Source organism: Sardina pilchardus, chromosome 23 (assembly GCF_963854185.1).
Source record: "Sardina pilchardus chromosome 23, fSarPil1.1, whole genome shotgun sequence".
Taxonomy (NCBI): domain Eukaryota; kingdom Metazoa; phylum Chordata; class Actinopteri; order Clupeiformes; family Clupeidae; genus Sardina; species Sardina pilchardus.
Genome location: NC_085016.1, coordinates 17,785,537 through 17,803,920, shown reverse-complemented (window position 1 = coordinate 17,803,920; position 18,384 = coordinate 17,785,537). Strand labels below are relative to the sequence as shown.

At 42.5% G+C, this 18,384-nt stretch overlaps 1 protein-coding gene across 3 annotated transcripts; it reads left to right on the top strand.

The window, feature by feature from the left end:
• The first annotated feature begins 248 nt into the window (after positions 1 to 248).
• smad4a (SMAD family member 4a) lies at positions 249 to 11,299 on the top strand. Of its 3 annotated transcripts, none has more exons than XM_062527735.1 (11): positions 249 to 553; positions 1,250 to 1,532; positions 1,801 to 1,975; positions 2,084 to 2,104; positions 2,523 to 2,732; positions 3,869 to 3,979; positions 4,766 to 4,816; positions 4,963 to 5,146; positions 5,473 to 5,641; positions 7,584 to 7,722; positions 9,883 to 11,299. In XM_062527735.1, the coding sequence occupies exons 2-11, from the start codon at positions 1,293 to 1,295 to the stop codon at positions 10,092 to 10,094; spliced, it is 1,512 nt and encodes a 503-aa protein (XP_062383719.1). In that variant the 5' UTR covers positions 249 to 553; positions 1,250 to 1,292; the 3' UTR covers positions 10,095 to 11,299. The 3 variants fall into 3 exon arrangements, with proteins under 3 accessions (XP_062383719.1, XP_062383717.1, XP_062383718.1); XM_062527733.1 differs by having other exon boundaries at positions 2,084 to 2,110; XM_062527734.1 differs by having other exon boundaries at positions 249 to 1,532; positions 2,084 to 2,110.
• The last annotated feature ends 7,085 nt before the right edge of the window (positions 11,300 to 18,384 follow it).

Genomic DNA, 18,384 nt, shown 5'->3' with positions numbered 1-18,384 from the left:
AAAACTTAGGCTACTGTATTTTAATTGACTCAGTGTAAATTATAAACTGTCCTAAGACTAATTGTAAACAATTCTGGCGTCTTTATCTATCTGAATTAATCGGACACAAGACAGCTATGCCAGATGTCAGACGCCAGATGTGACATCTCTGGTCCTATCGAGAAGAAAAACACTGTGGGTCAATGGATAATTGTTGGCGCATGCGTAGGTCGCCATATTCTCGCAGAATCAAAGCTGGGCCTGAGATGGTGCATCTCTCCATTCAGGCTGAGCTTCTGTTGTTTATTTTTATATAGCTAAGAGTTGCCTACATGCCAATTGTGGTTGTATTTCCTAATATGATATCAATTAGATAACGATATGAATAGATACATTTGTCGCCATACTGCGAAGAATTTCTTGCAATTTGTGGAGATCTAATATTACTGTGAATGACACGAATGAAAGGAGCGCGCGCTGACGGCAGAGTACTCTCTAGAATTAGCCCAGCTAGCTAACAGGCTAGCTATACATTTTGCAGGAAGAAGTTTTTCATAGCGCGGCAGACTTGAAGGTAGAGTTCATATTTTATATCACATGCATTTCCTAAGTGTGTTTGCATTTGCGTCGTAGTGTTTTGTCTGAAATAAAACAGCTGTGCGTGAGTTGAAAAGTACTGATAGCCCCTCTTAGCCATTCAGGTAAACAAGTTTGTTTTCCTATTGCGTGAAGTAACGATAGCTAGCTAGTTAGCAAGGAAGGTAGTTAACGCACCTATACATCAAAAGGCTTTTCTATGTTTTTACTTTTGGGCGTGTTTGTTTGCACTAAAATATTAAATAAACGTTGCTGAAAATGTAGCTGCATGTCCTCTTTGCAAACCTACTGGTTAAAGATAGTATGTTATGGGAATGAGCGACCAAGCCATCGGTTCCCTTTCCAGTTATTTCCATTTGCACGCTTGTCTCAGCTAACTTTTAACGTTGCAGCATGGCCATTTCCGTTAGAATTACAAACGTAGATGATCATTAAATGAATGAAGTTGTTTTGAAAAGTAAAATAATTGTTTGAGTAGAGTTGGGTTGCCACTGTTTTGTGCACAGTCGGTAGCGGAAGTGGAGTCTGTTATGATGTCTAGCATGCTGGTCAGTTTACTACGGATTGAACAGATACAATGTATGTAAAGGGGTCTGTTTTTACAAGTAATCAGTAATTAAGTACACGACGGTCATGGTACTGTATTTTTTTTCATCTCGTACGATTTGAACAGACACGCCTTAATATTAGTCAGAAACTGCGCGGAGATCAGAAGAATGTCCATGACAAACACCCCAACGAGCAACGACGCATGCCTCAGCATTGTGCACAGTTTGATGTGCCATAGACAAGGCGGTGAGAGCGAGGCGTTCTCCAAGCGAGCGATCGAGAGCCTGGTGAAGAAGCTGAAAGAAAAGAAGGATGAGTTGGACTCTCTCATCACGGCCATCACCACCAATGGAGCGCATCCCACCAAGTGCGTTACTATACAACGCACCCTTGACGGCCGACTTCAGGTAAGAACCTGTAACAACTTCAAAAAAAAAAAGAATTTTTTTTTTGCAGCAAGGCACTTTTGTCTTGACTGAGAAGTTACATTTCAAATCAAAACGTGGGTGTGTTTCTGCCAAATGGTTTAAGGATATGTGAACATACTGTAGATTGCTTTGGACAAAAATGTCTGCCATAACCTGCAATTCTTAAGATATGTATGCGGTTAAATTAACCTTTAGCGACTGATGGAACGATTTGCATTTTGATGCACGGTTTTGATTGTTTATGCAGGTTGCTGGTCGGAAAGGCTTCCCTCACGTGATTTACGCTCGCCTCTGGCGCTGGCCAGATCTTCACAAGAACGAGTTGAAGCATGTGAAGTATTGCCAGTATGCCTTTGACCTGAAGACAGACAATGTGTGTGTGAACCCGTATCACTATGAGCGAGTGGTGTCTCCCGGAATTGGTGAGTCACAATTCATGATGATCCATCTCAAAGGTGGAGTCAGCAGCACTAATTGGAAATTGCATTTCTTGACAAACGAATGACTAATTTACTCTACTTGATTTGCAGATCTCTCATCGTTGACTCTAGGTACTGGTGAGTGAATGGAGTGGTCATCTTTTAAGCAACGAAAATCATAAACAAATGTGTTGAAAATGCTTTAAGACAAGATTGACTGAGAAAAGAACAACTTGTGCTGTCTTATGTTTACTCACGTCAGCTGAATTAAAAAAGGGAAGTGTGAATGTGAAAAGCACCAGCTGAGTTGTCTAAGTGACCTATTGTAACCCATCATTTATTTAATTTCATGTATTTATTTATAAGGACTACACACATTAATCAACATCTCTGTAAATGTGCCACTGTTTGCCAGCCGGCTAATTTTCTGCAGACCTTTGGCAATATGTTGCAATAGCCATTTATTGACTTAATGACCAGTTGTTCTTAAATTCCAGTTGTTCTTTAAATTCCTTAAATTCCAAGTTGTCTTCCTCTTCTAATCACCCAGGTCCCTCTGGGCTTATAGTGAAGGACGAGTATGATTATGAGGGCCAGTCGTCCGTACCCAGCTCTGAGAGTCACCTCCAGACCATCCAGCATCCCCCGTCGCGGCCTGTGCCCCAGGGCTTCAGCACTCCAGTTCACCTGCCTCCTGGCGAAGCCTCCACTGCAGCCTCCACATCCAGTGCCTTCTCCAGCATCAATGCAGGATCCACAAGTAAGCCAAGTCTTAATGCAATACCAGGCATTCGTCACATACATTGGCAGTGACAGATACCATTCTCTAGATAGGTAGATAGATAGAAAGATAGATAGATAGATAGATACTTTATTCATTCCCAAAGGGTGTTCCAGCAGCCATTCAAAGCACTCACATGTTCATATGCATATGTATAGTATCACACAATACTGTCAGTTTGAAGTTGTTATTTTAGACAATTATTATAATTTAGGAACTTAAGACTGTAACTTTAATTTATGTTCATTTGTTCATTGCTACCTGGACTGGAAGGAGGGTACAAGAGGAGCACTGTTGTGACATTAAGTGAGGGGGAAACGATAAACTGCAGCTGGATCTTTCTTGTGTATTATTGAAAGTCAAGTCAAAGTCTTGTAGAGGAGATGAGTGGGTGGCAAGTTTTAGTTTTATTCCTCCATAAGTCATGTGTAAAAACCTCACAGGTGATACTCTAATGTTGAATTACCAACAGTTGTCTTACAAATAGTGTAAATGTAAATACCACAGATTATGGAGACAGGGTGAAACACATCATCTCATTCATAAAGGACATCTCTCTGGCTCTGCTGTGAGTCTCTTCAGTAAGCTACTAAACCCACTCGTTCATTTTCCAAACAGAAAATAAGGCTTTTTGGCCAGTAGCTTTAATCATTACGTATCAGCAGCATCACTTAACATCACATCATCAAATGTCCCCTGAGCTTGTCAATAGCTTGTCAATTCATTCCACCTTAATTGCTTAAATTGGGCCATAAAGCAGTGGTACCACAGCAAAGGCCTTTTATAAATTAAGGGATTTTGCAAATTGCCACAGTTAATTGACAAAGTCAGTAAGTAATCGTTAAGTACTCATTATTGCACTATTGACCAAAATAACCGTGATTGTGAGTTTTGTCATAATCAAGCAGCCCTACCCTAATCTACCGTTTGACTCCACACACCCTCATCTTAATCAGTGGCACAGTTAAGGCAGTAGAACTATAGGCAGTCTAAGGCAGGTGTAGATCTATGTGAGGGCAGGTTGTGTGTACTGCAGCTCTGCCCCTGTGACCAAAGATCTTCGATTAGTGACCACGGCTCCGCTTCAACCCTCTCTGCTGTGACTTTCTCCGTAGACGCCACCCCCACCTGGAGCAGGAGCAACAGCTTCGGCGGCCCCGCCGTGCCCCATCCCCAGAACGGGCACGTGCAGCACCACCCGCCCATGCCCCACCCGGGGCAATACTGTGAGTAGAGCTTGCAGTTGATTGTACCGTAATTTCCTGACTATTAGCCGCGGCTTATACATTGATTTTGCAAAATGTATTTCGCTATGAGGTTAAAACAGGGTGGCAGTTAATATGGTGTTAATATGGTTTTGTTTCTTTTAACTTGCATAAAACACTATCCTGCGGCTTATACACAATGCGGCTTATATGCGGGAAATTACTGTAAACTCAGGGCATTGCCGCAAAAGACCTTAAATCTTCCCTGATTATACAGTGAGTGCTGATGATTAGATTAGATTAGATTAGATTTAGGTTAGATTAGATTCAACTTTATTGTCATTGTGCAGACTACAAATGCAAAGACAACAAAATGCAGTTTGTGTCTAACCAGAAGTGCAAAAAAGCAGAAAAGTGCAATGAAATATACAAAGTATAGACAGGTGGTGCATAGACAGGACAATAAATGTAGTGCAGTGTAGACATGAGTATACAGTTGATTTACAGAAGGTTCACAGAATGATGATACAGTTCACAGAAGACAGCACAAGACTATGCATTAACATTAATGTGAGACGTTTCTACATGGATTGATGTCTGCTAGATCTCTAACTGATCTGTTGAAATCAAATCAAAAGCTCATTCATGGCAGTCCTCTAATATGACATTTTATAATTTTGTACACACACACACACACACACACACACACACACACACACACACACACACACACACACAGAGCCTATTATTATTATTATTATTATTATTATTATGTGTGCTCATGTACTTTTCTTTTCCTCACTCTAGGGCTGGTTCAGAATGACATTGCATTTCAGCTCCCAATATCCAACCATCCAGGTGATTTGTGATGCGCCATCCCAGCGGGATGTTTTTTCTGTCTTTCTTTTTGTCATTGTTTTCAGCGTGTGAATCCACTATGGATTAACTCCATCTGTTACTGTCTCTGCTTTGTCCTCCTGCTTCGTCTCGTCTTTCATCCGCAGCTCCTGAATACTGGTGTTCCATAGCATACTTTGAGATGGACGTTCAGGTGGGGGAGACGTTCAAGGTGCCCTCGACCTGCCCTGTGGTGACGGTGGATGGCTATGTCGACCCCTCGGGAGGAGATCGCTTTTGCCTGGGTCAGCTGAGCAATGTCCACCGGACAGAGGCCATAGAAAGAGCCCGGTAAGGAACCTATTGACAGAGAGGAGCATCTAAGGTTGCGAATTCATCACATCGTAATTGGTGCCCTCATTTGTATAATCATATGACTTTGAATGGGCAAAGTGCAAAGTCTAACTTAAGTTAATTTTAATCTAACCAGGCAAAATCAATCATGTGATTTAACACCCTGGGCAAGACCTTATTTGCAAACATCGATAAGTCAGATCAAAGATACATTTGCTTGTTAATAGACTTTGCAGTTTGTCAGCCATTTCAGTTAGGACCCTGGGTGTTTACGCGTCCCGTCCGCTATGGGCTGCTGAGTGTTGTGTTGTGCTGTGTTTCAGGCTGCACATTGGGAAGGGCGTGCAGCTGGAGTGTAAAGGGGAAGGAGACGTGTGGGTGCGCTGCCTTAGCGACCACGCCGTCTTCGTGCAGAGCTACTACCTCGACAGGGAGGCGGGCCGAGCGCCGGGGGACGCCGTGCACAAGATCTACCCCAGTGCCTACATCAAGGTGAGACCCGAGAACGAGCAAATACTTTCACCACTGCGCATTATCAAAAAGGTATACAGTAGTAACTGATATCAAAGGAAATCCAGTATGATGTGTTTTATGAGTTTATATTTACCACAATACCATAGATTGTAGACAATTGTAGAGAATTTTCTACAAGCAATTTCTGCAAACAATTTCTACAAGCTACATGCCTTCCTAATATTCTGACATTGAAATTGAAAGGCGTTCAGTGAGTAACGTTCGTTTTAGTAGTGACTATACATTATCTGCTTTAGTCACAAGCTAGCTCTCAACATCATGTTATCCACCTTATTCCTCAAACCGGAAATCTGTTCGGTTTTCAACTTCCGTTCATTCTGTTTACATTATAGCTTTTTGCATTCTCAGTACGCTAACTAGAGTATGCTTCAATGTAGATTTCTTTCGACAATTCTGCCCTCAGCATGGATATACTACATAATGTATAACTGATACAAAATATAAAAGTTTACTTTTATATGCGTTATTATATGTTATGCACTGTCAACTGTCATGTCAAAAACAGATACAATGCAGCTTCGCAGGAAATAGAAAAAACGTTTTCTGAATACTGAGGTGTCATGGCGACGCCCATGCTTCTAAATAGGGCTGCATGATGTATCATCTCAGTATTTATCATTGCTGAGTGTGCAGGCACTGTAATAGTGACGTCACTGTGCAATGTCAAATAAGGCAAATCAAACGTGGCATGCAATAACTTTGTTGCTCCTTGAGGGAGACTCACTCAGCTCATATTTCCCATGACCACTCGGCTAATCTTCTGGGAGCCGGCTGCATATTGACACTGAAGCAGAGAACAAAATAGATCAATTATGTCAGGAATGTCAAATGTCCAATCATCGCGCCACACCAAACAGAATCACTCAGACGGCAAGACTGCTGTGAAATGGCAGATACTAATTGAAGAAATAAAGAGTTCAGGGAGCATCTGGACATCAGAGCACAGGCAGAGATAATTAGTCCAATTATAAGCGCAGCAAGCGTCTTTGTGGCTTATGAGCTGATAGACAGTCCACCATATTCTATATACCACTGTGCCCTTTCTGTGTTGTGTTCTGTCTCTTTACATGTTCCACAACAAGCCCCTAAAACAGCCTGTATCATTTCTATCTGGGTGAATAGGACCCACCAGGTTCATTTCCTGTCCCAAACGTAAAGGTTCTCTATGTCTTGTCACAGGGTTTTCTAAGCTAGAACATGTTTTGTCACATACAGCAAACATCCCATGATCTGCTAGCTGCCTGTCCCCGGAATACGCTGTAAAAAACACTCCAGAAACAGCCTGGTCCAGCCTTGACCAGATGTGCGCTCAGGACAGTTTCAGTTGCATGAAGGGGGCGGGGGCGGGGGGGGGGGGGGGGTACTCTCTAGCTCTCTAGCTCTCTAGCTCTCTAGCTCTCTGTTTTGTTTGAAACAACAACAGACGTGACGTCACACAACTGTGCTTAGAGAACCTCTAAGGGAGGGTGGGGGGTTTATGATGCCACTCCACCATCCAACTGTTGAGAGGTCTGTTTTTTCGAGTGCAGCAGCTGGTCTCCTTTTCGCGATCACTCCCACTTGTCTTTCATCTCTCGTTTTCTCTCATTTCTTTATCCTCAGTCCCTCTTCTCAGTCTATTGCCCACAAACCTGACTGATGGTGCTGATGGTGGCCTTGGGCCGAAAACGTGCATTTTTTATTGAAGACATGGTCCAATAAAGAATTATCATGTATTTCTAGTTGTGGTTTTCAACAAACCAGCCCCAACTCTGTTTTTCCCCCCTCTCTCTCTCTCTCTCTCTCTCTCTCCCTCCCTCCCTCTCTCCCTCCCTCCCTCCCTCTCTCTCTCCCTCTCCATTCCTCCCTCTCTCTCCCCTGTCGTGCTGACGGCTCCCTCTGCTGTGTTGTGCTGGCTTAGGTCTTTGACTTGCGGCAGTGCCACAGGCAGATGCAGCAGCAGGCAGCCACGGCTCAGGCGGCGGCGACGGCGCAGGCGGCGGCCGTGGCGGGGAACATTCCGGGCCCAGGCTCCGTGGGGGGCATCGCTCCTGCCATTAGTGAGTACCCAGCGGGCCTGCCCGTGTCCCTTGCCCGCAGGCCAAACAGGGGAAAGATCCAGAAAATACACATGCACACACAAATACAAACACATACACACACACAAATACACACACACACACACACACACACATACACACACACACACACACTAATACAAACACGCACACACACACACACACACACACACACACACACACACACACACACACAAATACAAACACGCACACACACACACACACACACACACAAACCGTTGGTTGTCAAAACAAATGGTAAATATCCTTTAGATGTAAAATAACTGCTATTATCCTGATTCTGATTCATGTAAGGGATCGCTATCTTGGTATGGAAATATATTTTGATGGTCCATCTCCAAAACCTATTGCCGTAGTCAAAATTGTGCTGAGCCATAATCACTCCTGCTTCAAAAGCCAGATTGCTGTTAAAAAAGGTGCGGTCTTGAATCATTGTGACTACAAGGAGAATCTTGGTAGGTATTAGAAGAGCCATTTTGAGAGCTGTGGATGCAAATACTGATGTTGCCATTGATTATTTAAAATGGGTATGAATTGTTTTGCCCATGCCATTCTTTTCTTAAAAATGTAAAATAAAAGATGAAAATGCTTCATGTTTCTACCACATTGTCTTACAACCTTTACCCATGTGGCAGTGTAATTTTCAGTCAGAGCAAACATATTGGTTCAGAAAATCAACATTAAATCAGTATTTGCCAGGGGTAAGAATCATTTTGTTTTTAAACTGTAGATCTGACATGACTTGCCAAAAAACTCATCATACCAAAGGGCATTTTTCCAGAAGGATTATGACTTTCACAGCATAGTGAGACGTCAAAATCAATCATTTCTTAAAACCATTGTAGTCATGACTTGAGAGTTTCTTTGTTTCTTTCAATATCCATTTATCCGTCCCTCCCAAACATCTGCTGCTCTCCTCCTCCTGTGAACTGGGTACTTTCTCACTGTGCCTAGCACAGCCTCACGCAGATTATAAAAGCGCAGCAGGTAGAACGGCTGTAGAATCGGGATTTGCATTACGCTGTTCCACTTTGTGGTGTGTTGTGCACTTTAGGTGGGTAGATGTTTGTATGTTTTCCTTCTCACAGCCATGGGAGCAGAATTATCCCCGTTTTGAAAATAGGCGTTCGGAAAGCTCATCAGGTGAGAGCAGTTCTTTTGATGCTTCTTGAGGCTCTCAAATGTCCATCATCAGACAGCATCAAACTGAGGAGTGACTGAAGCTGAACCATAGTTCAGTGTGCAATGCAGTGCATGTTGTGCATTTTCTATGTTATCACTGAACAGGCAGCAGGAGAAGGTACAAGTAATTATGTGAATCACATGCATACATGCCAATTTTTGGATATAGAAAATGGCCATATTATGCAGTTTGTGTACTTCTTGAGTATATGTTCTGTATCACTCAGCCAAGAGAAAGAAAAAGTAGTTCTGAGAATCAGAAGGATACATACCATTTCTTGAAAAATCGGAGGCAGCTGATTTGAATGTCTCTTTCATTAGATTCTATTCATTCCGAGCTGTCTTAGAATATTGCAACAACAACCACATGAAGGTCATATTGTAATACCTAGAGAAATATTCAGTTGAGAGGCATTACCTACATTGTTATGCCTTTTAAATGGCTGATATTGCCACCCTATGATGTATGTAGTCTCTGGTACTGTAACCGACTGTATGTGAAATCAAATGTCTGTTAGCTTGAGGTCATTGACACGGAAGTCTATAGGGTCATTACACTTGGTGAATCTAACTATAATCATATTAGCTAGAGCGATACATTTTTACAAGTTATTATCTCCGTCGAGGAGGTTATGTTTTCATTGGGGTTTGTTTGTCTGTCTGTCTGTCTGTTTGTTTGTTAGTTTGTTCATTCGCAAGATAACTCAAAGTTATGAATGGACTTTGATGACATTTTCAGGGAAGGTCTGAAATGAATTGAGTCTGAGTCTGAAACGATTACATTTTGGGAGTGATTGGTATCACCGTCTGGATCCAGGAGGCGGTTATGTTTTACGCTTGGCGGAGGTTTGCGCTCTCTGAGTGCTTTTCTAGTCGTTCTTGTTGTGAACAGCCCTTGAGTCTTCAGACGGTAATGTATTGTGTTTGTGGTTTGTTCAGGTCTGTCTGCTGCGGCGGGCATTGGTGTAGACGACCTGCGGCGATTGTGCATCCTGCGCATGAGCTTCGTGAAGGGCTGGGGCCCCGACTACCCGCGCCAGAGCATCAAGGAGACGCCCTGCTGGATCGAGATCCACCTGCACCGCGCCCTCCAGCTGCTGGACGAGGTGCTGCACACCATGCCCATCGCCGACCCCCAGCCTCTGGACTGACCACCCACCCACCCACCTCCCCATCCCTCCTCTCCGTCTCCGCATCCGTTAGACCACCATCCGGCTCTTGACTAACTCCTCAGCTCCTCCAGAGACTGACCCGTCAGACTGTGGGCTAACCTCCAGCTACATAGAGTTAGAGGATGAACAAAAACGTCAAATGTAAAGGGATAACCAACAGCACTGTGAGCGAGCTAGAAGACAAACCCCTCATTCAGATCGCTTTGTCTCACTTGGAGAGCGAAAACCCGGAGTATTACAATCAAATGTAATGTATGCCTTTTTGTGCTTTATTTTCTATTTTTTTCTAAGAAGCCAGCTATGGAGAATTTTCATCATGATGACTGTTTATTTGGGTATATCCTCATCTTCTTACAGAGGTCCTTTCACCTCATCATTTTTCCTCTGGACATCCCTGAAACATGGCTCTTTTAATGGCCAGGGAGGGAGAATCCACCTCTACCTGTAGAAAAGCCCTCTTAAGGATGTACAGGGCTACGAAGGCTTTGAATGGCATGGAATTCTTTTTAATCTTGTTTGCAACAATTGAGTGACAGTAGCTTCTGCCTGTGTATCAGAGTTATAACAGAGATCAGAGGTGTGTGTGTGTGTGCGTGTGTGTGTGCTTGTGCATGCATGTGTGCGTGTTTTTACCAAAACAAGGACATACTGTATAGGATGAATCTGAGAGAATGCTTTTAACAAAGTCTTAGAAAATCACCCAATTAGACATCAGGTTTTTGGTATAGCTCCCAGCACAGACGTTATTTTATAGTTTTATTTTTTTGGGGTGAGCTTGTGTGTGTGTGTGTGTGTGCGCGTGTGTGTGTGTGTGTGTGGGTGCGTGGGTGCGTGCGTGCGTGTGTATTATCCTGCAAACAATGCTCAACAATTATACATTAGCGTCGTTCAGCATGCTGGATCCTCAAACCGTGTGGTGATTACATTGATCCATGGACTGGGGTAACAAACAATCCAATCAAATTAAATCTCACAGTTGCCTCCACACACACTCATCCCCAGCGGAGGAGTACCGCTCAGAACGCTCATCTGAACTTTGACCTTCTATCTTTTTTTAGATGGTTTCTTTCTAGCTTTGTAATAGCACTTTATCCTTTGTATTGTATTACTCTTCAGTGTCAACGTTTGGCTTGTAAATAGTCTTCTAATAAAGACATGCCATGCCTCTCCTATTCTGAAACCTATGGCACTTGTGTGAACATATGTTTTTGTACTGTAAAGCTCATTTAGGTAAGGACATCTACTAGGCATTATGTTTGTCCAAAAATATCTCGAGTATGGCTCTTCAAAAAAAGAAAATACAAAGCAATAATTGTGATTATTTTAATCCATATCTCCTAAATACATTTCTTATGGTGACCAAACCAAACTGATCTTATTAGTGACCCAACAAGTTCTGATGGAATATAAACAAATTGCTGTTCAGATACCAGTGCCCAGTTATGTGTGGATGTATTTCTAGCTCCAAATTTAAACTCCCTTTTTAATGTGCTGATGTGATCATTTTCATTAGTTAAAGGTACACTATGCCGGCTTAGATATTTTTGGGCGACTGTAGAGCTCCCTCTAGAGTCACAGTGTATTTATATGACTCTGCTATTGTAAATGTAGCAAATGCAGGTGAAGGGTTAACAACAGGCAGGAAAAGTCTCTAAAGAGCTGAAGCTACAGACAAGGTCAAGTTTCACGATTCTTGTGAGATTTAGCGAGGGGTGCCACTCTTGAGAGTGCTACATCTATGTGGTATAGCTACTGTATGCTAGGTGAACGATTCGTCTTTTACAAGTTTGTTTGCCATAAAATTGCCTTCGTAAAGGTGAAAATCTTGCATAGTGTAGCTTTAAAATGGTTTTAAGTTGTGTTTTTGTGTGTTTTTTCATAAGGGTTGTTGCCACTCAGGTAGACATGAGCTATCACAAAAAGAATGAGAATATGTTATGGAACAAGGATTATGTAAAACAGGGCAGCATATTCACATGTACTCCTCTGACCTTGTGCATGCCTCCCTGGTACATGCCTTTTGTACTTAACTTTCTTTTTTATGTTGTGAATATGTCATCTGGTGCCGTGCTGAATCCTCTCCTGCCACAGACATATCTAAAGTCAGGAAGAAATGTTCTCCATCTGACTCCTTGGAAAGCTCTCCTTATGATGCCTGTTAGCAAAAGTCCATTATAGTCTGCTCAGTGTGCCACGGTAGTTTTATGTCTTTTCTGTCTTTCTTCTCCTGCATTTCCTTTGGTTTTCTGAGATCGGTATGTGGTCTTACAGTACCCACTGAGAATGGATGGAGAGTGAGGATAAAATCTACAGAGTCAGCCCCCACATCAACAAGAAGACACAGGCAGTGCTAAGACCCAGACATCGGAGGCGGCAACGCCATTATGAAAAAGTTTCCAAGGCCTACAAAGATATCACGTAAGGAGCGACTCTTCAAACAAACCCTCAGCTCTCGCCTCTCTCTTTCAGGACACCACACACATCAAAAGGTCCGCACAGCCCTAAAGCCAAATCTAAGCACATGATCATGGGACACAATCTGATTGCAGACAAGGTATGGTCAAAGTTTCAGTGTATGTGTTGGAAAATTCAGAGGTGTTCTTTAAACTCACGTCAACAGTGTCAGATGTTCTTGAAGGCATTGAGGAATTTCCTGCTGCTTGGTGAACTGTATGAGGAACAATGTCACTAGGATGATTCTTTCCAGCATGTTATTGTTTTGAAGATCTTAATCCAAAATGCCACATTTCCCCCAAAGACACAACTGAATATATTGGCCTTAAGGCACCTTGCTGCATTTCATAGCTCTGTATTATGGGTACCTCCTTTGAAGAGTGCAGCACTGATGGAGAGATGAGCCTTGAGACCTAGACCAAAATATCTTTTTTTTTTTCCTCAAAAGAAAGAGCAATGTGCCCCAGGAACAAAAGACTCCCAGGCTGATTGTTAGTACCCTGAAGAATAAGTGCCTTCACAGACAGTGCCATACCCAGGCTTTTTCAGGGCAAACTGGCATTTCCAAAGTGTCAGAAAATAGATTTGCAGGGAACATTGTTATTATACACAATTATGTGAGGATATTTTGCAAATACTAACAGTGACTACCAAATACAGTCCTGCATGTCCTTTTGTCCATGTCTCATAAATACAGATAAGGGCACCTCAAGATTAATAGAAAATCTTGACTGAGCACCTTTGAAACAGTGAGTGAACTGCACACAGGTTTTCTGTTACTAAAAGCATTTAGTGCAGTCTCCATTTACGGACATTTTGTAGAAGAAACATCAGGGTGGTTTTAGTAATGACTTTAATATTAGAGGTACGGAAACTGTCCCGCTTTTCAGTTTTGTTAATTTCACCTGATGTCCAAATCATTTATCTAAAGCAAATATAATGATAGTCGACTAAAAGAAAATGCACTTTTATCAAATGTGTGTGAAGTATAGGCAGCGAAAACAGGAAACCCGAGGACCTCGATGCGAAGACGCCAACTGTCCTGGTTAGAGACAGCAGGTGAAATGTAAACATCCAGAGGTGAAGGCTTTGTGGAAATTCATCACTTGCACCCTTGCTTTGTTGTAGAGAGTGTTCAGTTAATAACGTGTGGAGGTGAAGCAATTAATTTGTAAGAAGCCAGTTATTACCATACCAGGTTACTTTCAACAAGAAAAATGTTTATTAATTGAAAGACAAGCCACAGATTTTAAGAAAACAACACTAATAAGCTAGCCTGAGCTCAAGTCTGAAATATTCAGAAAAACAAACTACATGTGTCTTTAATATTTCCTATATTTTCCTCAACGACACACTAAATGTTAATATATGCCTTTATAAATATAAAAGTTCCCCAGTTTGTTATCCTTTTATGTAAAATACACAATACAAATCACTCTACACATATCGGTTAGCTCTTACCAATTCTCAAGAGGATATAATATACTAAGAGGTAACTCGGAACAACACACAAAAGGAATAAAAGAAAATGAAATCCATATGTATGCAAAAAATACCATACATAATCCAAAAACCAGAAGAGAGAGAGAGAAAAAAAATCACAATGTACACTTGCCAACATATGTGAAGGACAAAAAAAATTAAACAGTCATTATGACAGTTAAAGAAAGAGACTGTAAATAAATAACCTTTCATTTTTTTTTTATCTTTATATTTACAACTAAGACCATCTCTGGGAGGGGAAGTGGGATGACCTCACAAGGCCCTCCCAGAGTGTCGTAATGCTTGTGCTTGCATTAGAATGCGCTACCGCGGGCAACCACTCACTAAGTAAACCGTCAAATGGCACTTAAAAATATTCCCGGACACAGAAACTTGACAATGCAAGCATACCACTTCCATTAAATTATAGAGAGAGAGAGAAGAAAATCAAACACTAGAAAGAAAGGAGGGGAAAAAAAAGGTTTCGGAACTGGTCTTGATGTTGATAGTGCAGTGGCCTTATTGGCATATCCCAGTTCAGTTTGCACCATCATCAAAGGTGTCCAGAACATTTTTTCCTCTGTGGGGGGGTTGAATGGTGTTTCCCACGGATAGTGGTAGAGACCACATACACATCTGCCATCCACCACTGACACTGCAGCTTAAGGTCAAACGCCTACTAGCACAGACTGACCTGCACCTCATGGCTGGGTGGCTGGGTAGGTGGGGGAACTGTACCTACACTCTGGAGCTTGGCTTGGCTGGCTGTAGTGCCCCCCAGATTTAGACCCAGATCCCGGTACTGTCCTGATCCCCGTCCCCCAAGCAGGCTGCAGGTCCCTGGGAGGCGCTGGACTGGGCTGGGCTGAGCTAGGTGGTGGTGGCAGCAGCAGCAGGCAGTTCTCTCTGGTCCTGGAGGTGAGGGTGAGAATCAAAGGCACTGGGGTCTCCGCTCGCCTCGAGCTGCCTGCCACGGACGCTAGGAGGGGCAGCGCCTCGCGATCGGAGGAGCCTGCTCTTGGGTTGCAGTTTGCTAAATGGGTATTTGATATGTTGCTGAGATGTCGAAAAACTTGCATTGCATTGATTTCCACATGTAGTGTGTGTGTGTGTGTGTGTGTGTGTGTGTGTGTTTGTGTGTTTTCTTCTTTAACATTTAGAAAAGAATAGAGAAATGTCAAATTCAAACATGCCTGCTGGAATTGTAGTCAATTACAAGACAAGTGCCACAACACAAAAAAGAGCAGGCCAATCCCCCCCCCACCCCACCCCCAACATCAGATTTCTATAAATGCTAATTATGAGAGGTCATCTTCACATTGAGAGCCACTTAGAGCCAGTGTTAATGAGAGAGAAGTCGGACTAGGACTCCTGCAGCAGTCAGGCTATCTGAGGCTGCCAGCTTTATGCTTGTTCTCCACTGTCTGGCACATGTTTGAGAAAGAAAAGAACAAATAGAAAAGAAAAAAAAAAACTAACAAAACAAAAGTCATGATTTTCTAGCAGCACAAAAAGAAAGGCATGCAATACCAATAAAAAAGCACTTTCAGGAGTCTAATGCACATAATCAATACAAAAAAAATAATAATAATCAGTTCATATCCAACAATTCATTTCTAATAGCCGTTTGCAGATTGGACACGAGAATTTACAGCAGTAGTTTTTCCATGTGAACATCAGAGAACAACTGACGGGTTGTCTTTCGCTGCACAGTGGCTGGACAGTTCAGTAGTTCTTCAGGGCTTTGTGACCCCTACTGAAAGTGAAACTACTCACACACACACACACACACACACACACACACACACACACATACACACGCACACACACAAACTGCACCTCCATTTGACGATAAATACAAGTCCTACTTTGCAAGGCATTAATGATGATCATGATCCATTTGGTCATTAATTCAAAGCTGCATTTAGGAGCATCATGTTTCATAGAGATCTTCATAAACATTGTGCCCTCACACAATTGCCACTACTTTTCAAGACAAACAAACAAAGAAAAAAGTAGTGTCACAAACAAATTAGTGGCCTCATTTACAAACATAAAAATGTAGATTCTTCTTGGGGGTAGTGGTTATTAATAAAAACGCTTTGTCACATAAGTGAGATTCATCTCAATCCAGTAGTCTTACTCCCATCGATAAACATAACTATACATTTCAAGTGAATACAACATTCCTGTATGGATAACAATCAATCAAACAGAACACAGAACTCAAGGCGGTTGTGCAGACAGCTCTCCTGATTGAGAAAACAAACTTACAAACAAAAACAACGACAAAAAAAACTATTCTATTAAGGAAAATGGTCAGTAGTACGTTTTTTTTTCCAGTTCGTCATGTTATGCCAAGTATAACGGTGTTTAAGTGTTTTTGTTTTTCAATGTAATTGTGTAACAGCGATCAAAGAACAGGTCAAGTAATACGACTAACTCGCAGTGTAAATCATAGTCCCTAAAGACGGCTAGCCACACGATCAAAAGATCACATCTTAAGAGCGCAGTGAGGGAGGTGGGTTGTGAGCACTCGGTCAACCCAGCCGCCCTCGGCCACCAGTGACCCACCACAGCAAAGGCAAACTCCCACTCAAATCTGTCAGCAGCTAACTTAAGCTAAGAAGTATCAGCATGATGCTAACTCTCTGAACTGACAGTCTCTTTAAGGGTGTGTGTGTATGGCAAGGGTGTGTGTCAATGCCATCTGCTGCACGTTAACGGCTTATGTTAGAAAAAGCTATGGTTAAAAAAAATAATAAAAAAAAAACGGAACAGAATATGCATCTGTTGTGTTTTCAGTAGAATTTGCCTGTGAATTATAATATCTATATTTATATAGCTTTATATATCATAGAAAATCTCAACTTTTGGTCCTCTGTACAGGTATTTACTGTCAAGCACAAAAAGAACAGGCCTAGGGTGACGGGAGAGGATGAGAGATGGTATGGGGGGGGGTGGGCACCACTGGCATGAGGTAGGGTCACAAGAGGGCACTACGGACTCAGGGAGGGACAAAAAGAACGAAACAAAAACAAAAACAAAAACGCATACAAGCCCAATACAAACACACACACACACACACACACAGTCAGTCAGTCAGCCAGGCTCAGGCATCTCACACAGGTCAAAGACGAGGCAAATAGTGGACAGGCATCAGCGTTAAGTAGTAGTGTGACCTAAAATTTTAAATGTAAAACTAATTATGAGAAAAATCCAATCTCATTTAAATCATGATTTGACACAAAGAAAGAAAAAAAGCGTCAAAAACCTTCCTCTCCACTGACGAGACAGTGGGATGCTGATGCCAGTGTGGAGATGATTGCCCAGTCACTGGGCAGACGGAGATGGCGTGCGGTGGCTGGGTTAAGGCACTGTGATGAACCCGAGGTACACAAGGTCCCTGACATTCGCTCGGTTCTACAGCACGGCACAGGCGCGAGAGGAACAATAACAACAACAACAACAACAACAAGAAACAAAAAAAACCCTCTCTAAAGAACCTCGTCTCCAACAAAAACGCATCACTTCCTCTGTATTTGGTCCAGTCCGGAGAAAAGAAAGCAGAAAACGAAAACAAAAGACAACACAAAATCTACATCAGTCACAACACAGTGATACAGAACAATAAGACATCCGGTAGAAAACAAAAACAAAAAATGCCTATAGAAAACTACGAAGCGACTGAGCCTAGCGAACAGAAGGCATTTGGAACGGCGTCCCACGCAATGGACGTGGCACAATGCAAGAACGGCGTAGGTACGACTGCCATCTCACAACCTGCCTGACAGCTTTAGCAGCACAGCAAAAATACGCGGAGTGAAGATAGCACTTCCAGACACAATGCCAAACCAAGAGAAAGGAAGGGTGGGGGGTAGGGGTTGAAAGTGAAATATTTGGCAAAAGACTTTGTTTTTGTTTTTGCACAAACCGATAAAACATGATCACATTTGATAACAAAACACTAGCATTAATTACAGTGTGTTGGGGGAAAGAAAACAAAAACACCAACTGATCATTCTCTCAAAAACCAAAACAGTCAGACTTGGTGACTTGGATTTGAGCTCTGGATTATCGACAGGATGGAATGTTCCGAATTTCAGTGTTAATGGAATGTCGGAGTGTTCCTAACGTTAAGGGAGAAACCCCTCAAGTAGCCACACATTGCCTCTCCACCTCCTCTGCTCCGTGTGGCTGAGGAGGTGCCTCATCATCCCCACTTGCCATCTCCTCGTTTGCTCATTTCCTCCCTCTCAGTCAAGAGCATGTATCCTCATTCACAGCATCTAATAGAGACTGCACCCTCGCCCCTCCCCCCCTCCCATCATCA